Source organism: Pygocentrus nattereri, chromosome 14 (assembly GCF_015220715.1).
Source record: "Pygocentrus nattereri isolate fPygNat1 chromosome 14, fPygNat1.pri, whole genome shotgun sequence".
In the NCBI taxonomy this organism is placed as follows: Eukaryota; Metazoa; Chordata; class Actinopteri; order Characiformes; family Serrasalmidae; genus Pygocentrus; species Pygocentrus nattereri.
Window position 1 is genome coordinate 7,264,927 of NC_051224.1, and position 9,619 is coordinate 7,274,545.

The 9,619-nt window shown below is 40.8% G+C and overlaps 1 protein-coding gene across 5 annotated transcripts in view; it reads right to left on the minus strand.

The window, feature by feature from the left end:
• The window catches only part of arhgap17b (Rho GTPase activating protein 17b), a 43,009-nt gene extending 37,935 nt beyond the window's left edge, over positions 1-5,074 (minus strand). For 2 of the 5 annotated variants that reach the window (XR_001858211.2, XM_017705886.2), the window contains exon 1: positions 4,682-5,074. Coding sequence is in view for 4 of the 5 variants with exons in the window: in XM_017705886.2 (XP_017561375.1) it covers positions 4,682-4,734 (53 nt within the window). In the remaining variant the exon portion in view is untranslated. The remainder of the gene's footprint in view (positions 1-4,681) is intronic. The other 3 variants (XM_017705884.2, XM_017705885.2, XM_017705887.2) reach the window with 2 other exon arrangements.
• Between the last annotated feature and the right edge of the window lie 4,545 nt (positions 5,075-9,619).

The window sequence follows — 9,619 nt, forward strand, 5'->3', positions numbered from 1 at the left end:
TCCAGGCAAGCAAGACTTAACGATAAATGGACGTAAAGAACGGATAATTGTTTAGAGGTCTGTAATTCAAGAAGTAAATCAAACTCCAAAGCACTAGTATACCGTGTTTTGTGGAGTTGTGATTTTGCCTTCTGGTCAGAAAGAATCTTTTATGCTGATCTAGAAAAAGCTTTTCCTTGCCCCATTTTCATTTGATTGGTTCATTGAGCTCTCCAGTGTCTTTTTGTTCCCCATTTCTGGAAAAGCCTGCATGCTTTATTGGAAACTGCTGCTAGGAAATGCTGTGGTCATCAGTGTGTTGGAAATGGCACAAGCAGCCAACATTCAGTGTGCCAGCCACACAATCTGCTGTGTTGAATATATAGAGTTGGATGAGGTGCAGAGCCCTTCTGTCATACCGGTGCAAGTTTACACTTTTATCGCTGCTCTCCATGCCAGGTTCCAGGACCAGAATTGAGTCTTGTATTGGTCTGAGGAGGATTACTACTGTTAAAGACAGTCCAGAGATTGTCAGCATTGGAATCATTTCTGAGTCCATGTCTGTCTTACTGGACTGTAATCCAGTCTGAAATTTTCAGTAAAAGATTAAATTAACCATACTGGATATTTAGAGTTAAGAGGACTTAAACATATGAGCCATGAATAGACTGCATGCTTCTTCATCACAAGGTTCTGATAAGCCTAACCTCTGATGGCTATAAGGAAAGATAGGGTTTAAGGAAAACAGAATTGACTGTTTTCTCTTTACCCCAAATGTATGTGATTGGCCAAGACATAACACAACACTTGGCTATTGCTTGGTCACACACAGAACTAATTGCATTAAATCAGATTTTGTCAAAATCACAGTTATGGTCAATGTCATAATGTGGTGACCATGGTGGTCCCTCCTGCTGAGCTGGTCTGTCTGCTGTCACAGATTGTGCGCCAGTAGCTCAAGTCTGCTGAAATAAGATTTCACTTAATGTGTCGAACAAGTTGGTGCTTTACTGCGAGACCACAGTAGCTGAACACTATATAATGACAATCTAGATCGGACGACTTAGACCAGATTGGCAGGGGTAAACGGCACACACAAAAACATCCATCCATCCATCCATTTTCTAAGCTGCTTCTCCCTCAGGGTCACAAGGGGGGGCTGGAGCCTATCCCAGCAGTCATCGGGCGGAAGGCAGGATACACCCTGGACAGGTCACCAGTCCATTGCAGGGCAGACACAGACAGGGGCAATTTAGAATGTCCAATTGGCCTGACTGTATGTCTTTTGGACTGTGGGAGGAAACCGGAGAACCCGAAGGAAACCCACACAGACATGGGGAGAACATGCAAACTCCACACAGAGAGGACCCCGTCACCCGGCAGGGCAATCGAACCCAGGCCCTCCTCGCTGTGAGGTGACAGCGCAACCCACCGCACCACCCACACACAAAAACAATGTTCTTATAATGTAATGTTTAAATTAACACTTTCTCTTTTTAAAGTAACACGACTTTTGTTACAGATGATGATGGTAACTGTAAATACAATGTATATATGATAAACACGTTTCTGTTAAATGTGACCACAAACTTTTAAACATCACTTCATTCACAATGACTGAACTTGGAAGAGAGCTGTCAGATGTTTGTGAAGGTTTCTGGTTTATTTATGGCCGTCCTCCATTTGTTTGGTCACCCCAGTGTGTGATATTTCTAGCTAGCAATCTAGCACATGCTTACAACAGTAACGGCAGAATCAGTTAAGTTATTCATACTCATCCAATCATACTGCATGTGCTGCATTTGCTCTGTTGCATCTCCAAAACTAATTGAAGCCATAACTCATCTGGCTGTATCGAAACGTGGCAGTGAACTCCAGCCTGGGAAGCAGCTACAAGAGCGGATCCTGAGGCAGACCAGATCTGCATTCTGCATTATACTCGCTGATTTACTGTATCAAAGACATGATGACTCTAACAGCAGTCTCTCTTTACAAACCACAAATATATGAGTGGAGACCTTTTACAGGCAGACTCCAGGAGAGTAGAAGTCCTCTATACTGGATGTTGTTGGAGAAACTGTTGTTTTCAGGCTACACAATGTCTGCTACAAGTAGTGAAATTACCAAAACACTGCATCTTTTATCTGTTTCTGTTTCATTGATACCACTTCTCTCTTTTCATGAACAATTGAATCTTTATTTTAGAATATACTGGACATGCACCATGTTTTGGGATTTCTCTTCTCATTTTCAATGAAGAGACCCAGCTATGAGTAGTGCTGGGGCAATACTGATCAAATTAAATATTACAATATTATAAAAATATATCATAGTATCAGATTATATTTGTGTTTGCATTAATAAAGTTAATGAACCTTTGCTTCCTGAGTGCTGGTACTGAGAATGTTTTACAAACACAAACATGACACAGTTTGTTTTGATTGGACTACTTTCTACTACTATTAAAATTACACCCACGAGAAACATATTGACTGGATTGCTGCCTTTACTCTTCCGTCTAGTGGATAATACCTCACTTTTATTAAAAATCTAAGAAAAAATGTAAAGAAAAAAAGTAATAAAATAATAAGAAATATTGGACTGACATCCAATCAGCTTCTTGCTACCATGTAGTTTATGCAATTATTATTTACCGCTTGTTATTGTTCACAGGTTCTCTTCAGACCTGACGTCATGCGCCACTGTGTAATCAGCATTATGCCTAGTTTAGGAACTCCAGGTTTAAGAAGATTTGCCCTATGAGAAAAATGAATGGCACTTTGCAAAAATCTGTTTTGTCGTGTAAACATAAAATGTCCCATCGCTGTTTCATTCTGTAACCCACCCACCCCTCCCCAGAAAGGGTACTGTGGTCTTATTTATCACAATAATGATAACATATCATTGTACTGCATACCCCTAGTACAGATGATAAATAGCTCAGCAATGGCTACGAGACACACCTTTGGCATCGGACATCCCTTTCCTTCCCTTCATCACAGGTAGGTGGTTGTTTATCCGACTGGCTCTTCAAATAGCCACAAAAGAGACTACAGTCATGTTTCTCCACGCTGTTTATGATAGACTGGTTCAGTGATTTCCTTAATCCACCCAAACAAATGTCTGCTGTGGGAAATACCAACCAAACAGACATCTCTGCATACACACAATGACCCTGTTCACCCCACCTTCCTGTTTATATAGTCCTGTTACATAATTGATGCCTACTATTGTTATATCTATATGGCATAACCATGAGTAGGTTTCTTCTTTCCTTGGAATGTCGAGTAGGTGTATATGAAAATCTACACCAGCTTAAAAAAGCCTAAAAAGAAAAAGCTGATGGGACTCTCCTGGCAAGTCGAACTCTGCAGAAACCACACAATCTTCCTGACGAAACCTGAAGCACATTCAAGTCTGCTGTAGGTCCTCTTGACTCATGAGCGAAGAGCAAAAACGAGCTCTTCCACATTTTTCCAAATGACTTGCCATACTCTCCAAAACTTCCCAGGCAGCTTCAGAGCACTAAAAGGCACAAGAGGCAATGAGAGCTACAGCGCAAAAGAAATGGATCACGGCTTCAGCCATGAGCCAAAATGAAAAGGGATCCATGCACTAGCCTGAGGGAAGCCCCTGTGGAGTGCTCAAAAGGGGCCAAAGAGAGGGGCTCCCAAAGTATGGGATTTCTGTCACCACCAAGTCTTTACAACAACAAAACATAAAAAATAGGTTAGGTGGCACTTACAGAAGAGGCGACAGGAAATACACGGGTGAGATTTCCATTAACAACCCTCAGGGCATCTTAGAATGGGCTGTGCTCATTATGACTGTTTATAAAGAGTGTATGCACACTTTATATCTAAAACTAACACAACAATTCAAGAGATACATCTATACTGCTGCTAGGATCAGTATCAGGCCAGTATATGCATGAGTATGCATATGCAATGATATTACTTCAATTCCACTGTATATGACACTGATAAAGTGGGTCTTTTCAGGAAGAGGACATGCTGCCCAGTTTCAGAACAGTCAGTTTAGAGGGAGAAAACAAAATGGTTTATTTAGTTAAGAAGGAAAGAAAAAGCCGTCTCCAGCCCTGAGCACAAGCCATATCTGTACTCATCTCCAGGCGAGCACCATTATAATGTCCGAAAAACTTGACAACCTTGCATTCGGGAGAATATGTAATGATAAAAAAGCTAACTTTGAAATCTATTCCAAACATGAGACTAGGTACTCATCTATTCGCAATAGTTTCAAGTCTCCCAAATCTGCTGTGCTTGTAGTTATTGTTTATCTTACACTTAATATCTCGTAGTAGGCCCATTTTGTCAGACTGCTGTAAGTTCTAGTGCCTTTAAGCCTCCATTTCTAGTGAAGTGATGTCAGAAACACTGCAGGCCTGCATCTGCAACCTGTACTGGCTACAGTAAACTAGACCACACCTCATCTTCAGGCTATAGATGGGCTCCATGCATTACATTCTTCCACACTGGCTGACTCTGACTCTGATCTCGGTCAGATTAAACGGGTTTAAGGGAAAATGCACACAACGTAACACGTTTAGGTACCACAGAAAGCACTACATGGGCGGTTCTCGTGGACTTACACGGGCTCCACAGGCAGGCGCTCCCAGCAGAGTGAATGCTTCTGTAAGCTACTCCTAACCAAAACAGTTTTCTCTCCTGGAAGCACTCACCTTCCAACCGTCTGGTTGGCGAGCTGTTTCATACGGTTGAACTGCTTCTTCATGTCGACGCTTCTTCGCGCGGTGTCCAACTTTCAGAAGTTTCGAGGCCCCCTGTAAAATCCCTCATGCCGCTGCCATTCTGGCCCACTGCACCGTGTCGAGCTTCCAGTCCGAGCTGCTCTCTCCCCCGACGCTCATTCCCCGGACCACGTCCACGAGCTGAGAAGGGGCTACAGTGGCTGCAACGAAAGCTCTCCTCTCGGTTTTCCTCTACTCCATTCCTCTCAGGCCCTCTCACAGTGCTTGAAGTAGGAAGTGCTGCTCCCTTCCCTGCTGTAAGCGAGCTGCAGCCGTGCGGTGGGCAGGGCCACAACGGCACCTTTCTCAAGCGGAACTGCTGCACTAATTCGCAAACTTTGCACTGTTAGACATACACTGTAAAACATGCTGTAATTAAACAGAGCTTTACAGTACAGTGCAGTGTAATCTTATGGCTGAAGTGCTTTCTTAAGTTTACGCTATTGTTTAACAGTCAAACGGGAAAGCTAAAGCTACATTTACAAGAATTAAGGTGGCCATGGCCTCAGGCTTGGCAGTCTGACGGAAACATTCCTTATAACTTCGGTATAAATGGGTGGAGCTAAACTAGAATATGCAGATATATGTAAATATGTTGTATTTCCTGACATGAATAATGCACCGAAGAACATTTCCTAACATTTCTACAAAAGTGGTGGGGTGGTGATATCGCACTGAAAAAAAGTTTTTCAGAAATTTTAATTGGAAATGCATTTACACTGGTACTTTGGGAAATTTCTATGACATGGGTTGTGTGTATGTAAAGTTTAAGTGCATTAGTTACATAAGAACCATGATGTAAATTGGCATGGCTTTGCTGGCTTACACATAACAGGCAGAAGCAGTAAACGTTTTTGTGGCCAGTGTTACAGTTTCTATATTTGTACAATGCAGCCCCCAAAAGTCTAGTATGGGTTGCATGGGCTTCCTATGTAGCCCAGAGTGCACAGTGAAGTACCAAAGTACCTCACACTAGTGAGCAAACATCATCTGTATTTGTGGGCAGTAAATACTGTTAACTGACTGGGCCTTTACAGCAATAACAAATGTCTAGTGTTAGTCTAGACATACTGTTAGTCATTCAAAATGTATAAAATTACAGTAACGTATCATACAGTTTAGTATTGTATATCATCAATACTATACTGGCAACTAAGCTGCCAATAACTTACTGTACAGTCCATGGCAATGCCTTGCCTAGTAATCATCATATTAAAATCATCATATTAAAGGGGTTTGTAATCCAACGGAAGAAAAATAATAAATGTGAATTTCAAATGGCCTTATTCTATCTAGTGCACTCCACAGGATTCAAGTAGCATGGGAGATCATTTAAATTAGAATCGCATGTATTGATATGGTACAGTGTTTTATGTAATGTACTGTTTCAGGGCCTGAATGAAAAGGCCATTAAGCCTAAAAGTTACTTTTTAAATGTAAAACAATGAAGCTAGAGTAAAGTCCTTACTTGTATGGTGTTATGGCCAAACAAGTGCACATACATCTAATAGAGACCCATTTCATCCACTGTGGGAACATATTTTTCCCTTCCAAATATTTAGACTGTAAAACTGGAAGAGTTAGTAAACCTGTAGCTCATTTGTCAGAGCCATAAATCATACCTCTAATGCATCTGGTGCATTTATTGCTTATAGATTGCAGTCCATGGTTCTGTTACACTTTTGGCTTGAAAAGGAAGACACAGGGATGAGAAGGTCTGAAAGCTGATCTGGGCGAGGAAAAGAGTCATGATTGAGTATAAAAGTCTCTTATATAGATCTTTATTTGCGTACATGATCGTGATTTCTCTTGTTGTCTTTGTGGGGAATATGGCCAACTTTGTATGTTCAGGGAATGTGTTTTGTGGACATTTGGGGAAAAAAAAATAAATGCTTGATATTTTGCATATTCAAGCTATTCTACACTGCATTTAGTGTGTTCTGCTCATGCAAGACATACAAACAAACCACAGTACAAACGTTCTCACTGCATAATACATAGAATGTAGTTTGCTGCCACCTGGTGGCTGCTTTTGTTCCTACAGACTTGTGAGAGGATCTGAGGACAAAAGCATTAGAGCAGGGGTGTTCAATCTTATCCACAAAGGGCTGGTGTGGCTGTAGGTTTTCACTCCAACAAAGCAGAAGCACACATGATAAGTTGTTTACAAACAGACTAACAGATTGAACAAGTGTAAACAGGTGTGCTCTGTTTTGTTTGGGATGAAAACCTGCACCCACACTGGCCCTTTGCTAATAAGACTGGGCACCCCTGCATCGGAGCAATATGGTTCTTCACAAAGACAATAGCATCAACTAAATGCAAGTAGATGGGAACACACTTTGCGGCACTGTTTCATTGTGTCTAATCTTGAAAAGCTTGATGTGTTTGAGTAATTTGAAAGTTGCCTAACTTGAATGAAATTTTAGAGCAAGACTTTCTTGGGTGGCTTCCAGTGTCCATTTGTGCCTCTCGTGGCAGAACCTTGAACTTGAAGGTCAACTTAACAGACTTTTGCAGCCTGCCCTTAAATGTTTTCAACCATCCTGAGTTAACCATTAATACATAGGTTTTCCTGGCAGTTGAATTAAAGGAGGCTTCTCACTGTTTTCTATAGAAGCTCTTTGAACAAGAGACATGAAAGCTTCACTTATAGAAATAAAGGTTCTTGGCTTGGAGGTATGGTCAGAATCTTTAATTGATGCAGAGCCCTTATATCATGTAGATGTTTATCATAGTCTAAAAGGTTCATCACCCTCCATTGAAAGTTTCTTTAAGGAAGCAAAAGTGGTTCTTTTATAGTTTTGCTCCAAAAAGCCCTTTTTATTTCCATCTGGCATGTTTATGTTTGAGAGTGTACCATACAAAACAGTTAGTAAGTTAGTACTTGAATGAACTGTGGTCATCTGTAAAGGCTCGTTTCATTAGGCAAGACAACCGCTGCATGTCCAAAAGTTTGTAGAACCTGCTCATCCAATGCTTCTTCTGAAATCAAGGGTTTTGTCCCCTTTACTGCAGTAACAGCCCCTGCTCTTCTGGAAAGGCTTTAGACAAGATGCTGGAACATTGCTGTGAGAATCTGATTGCATTCAGCCACAACAGCATTAGTGAGGTCAGGGACTGATGTTAAATCATTAGTTCTGGATCACAAATGCCGCTAAAACTCATCCTGTAGGTACTGGATGGTGGCCTTCTCCACAATGCTGGGGAGCTTTGCTTTATAGTAATCAATGTTTGCAAAAAATGACCTCTTTAAGAAAGAACATCAAAATGTAAACAGTTTTTAAAAATACAATCGTACATCATTGAAATAGCCACAGTGAACTGACATCCAACCATCCAACCACTTGCAATCTATACAGTTACTCCTAACACTTTATTTTAAAGAACATATGTTTATTCAATAAAGCCCAAATTAGATACTTGTATATGGTTTATTCACTGTGCATTAAGCTTCATTCATTACAGCCAGTACATAAATGGAATCTGTTATGTGAAAATCACTAATAATTGCATTATAGTTGCTATTATTCGGTGAAGGACTTTGTCGCATGGTGCGAGCGGAACCACCTGCAGCTCAATGTGACAAAGACAAAGGAACTGGTGGTGCACCTGAGGAGGGACAAGGCACTGGAGACCCCTGTGTCCATCAAGGGGGTCAGTGTGGACACGGTGAATGGATATATTGACAATAAACTGGACTGGGCTAAGAACACTGATGCCCTCTACAGAAAGGGCCAAAGTCGTCTCTATTTTCTGAGGCGCCTGAGGTCCTTCAACATCTGCCAGACTATGCTCAGGATCTTCTATGAGTCTGTGGTGGCGAGTGCTATCCTCTATGCTGTTGCATGCTGGGGAAGCAGGCTGAGGGTGGCTGACGCCAACAGACTCAACAAACTGATCCGCAAGGCCGGTTATGTTGTGGGTGTGGAGCTGGACTCGCTGACGGCAGTGTCGGAGAGGAGGACGCTGTCTACTGTAATAATGCAAATTAAATTGATTAATAATGCAAATGAGATTGAACTTTGAACCTAACATATTGGGGAAAAATATATCAAATGTGTCCTGTGGAAAACGTATGCAACATTTAATGTTTACATATATATATCTATTTGTTGTTGGAACAAAACCTCATATCTCCAAAATGGTAACTTTACAGGAGAAGAAAAAAGCATACCTTTCTTTTAATGTAAGTCAATGGAACAAGAGTTTTTTTCAAGTAGTTTTGGGCCGTTTCTTTTGGTAAATTCATTGTGAAATTTACACCCAGTGTAAAGGCCAACAGGCATTTTCAAATTATGTCAAAAACTGGAAAACGACAAAAATGGAGATACAAGGTTTTGTTCTGACAGCAGCGATATATATATATATATATATATATATATATATATATATATATATATATGTTTACAAGAACATTCAACTGACAAATAGAGTAGCCATTCAAAGTTATTCCTGATTGAACCAAGATTAGGAGTGCTAACGTAATACATCAAACTCCAAATATTACACACAATGGGAGCAAAAAGTCGGAAAATCAAACAATCTCTTTTCAAAAGCAAGGCCACACGATTAGCAAAAGCTTGCAGTCGTTCGTCCGCTATTCTGTTTGTTCAAAGTTAATACGTAATATGGATTGATAATGCTACAAATGACATATGCAAGATCTGTTAAGTCTTAAATATGGCAAATAGGTTTATAAAAGTTATCTAGGTCTAATGATAACAGAAGTCAGTACACCCCCAAGCCAAAAAAAAAAAGTACACCTGAGTACATGTTAACAGCATACATACACAGAAACATCCATTATTTCAGAAATGTAGGTCATGCAGCTGTTTGAGCAGTAAGTTGGGGGCGGGAGGGGGGTCT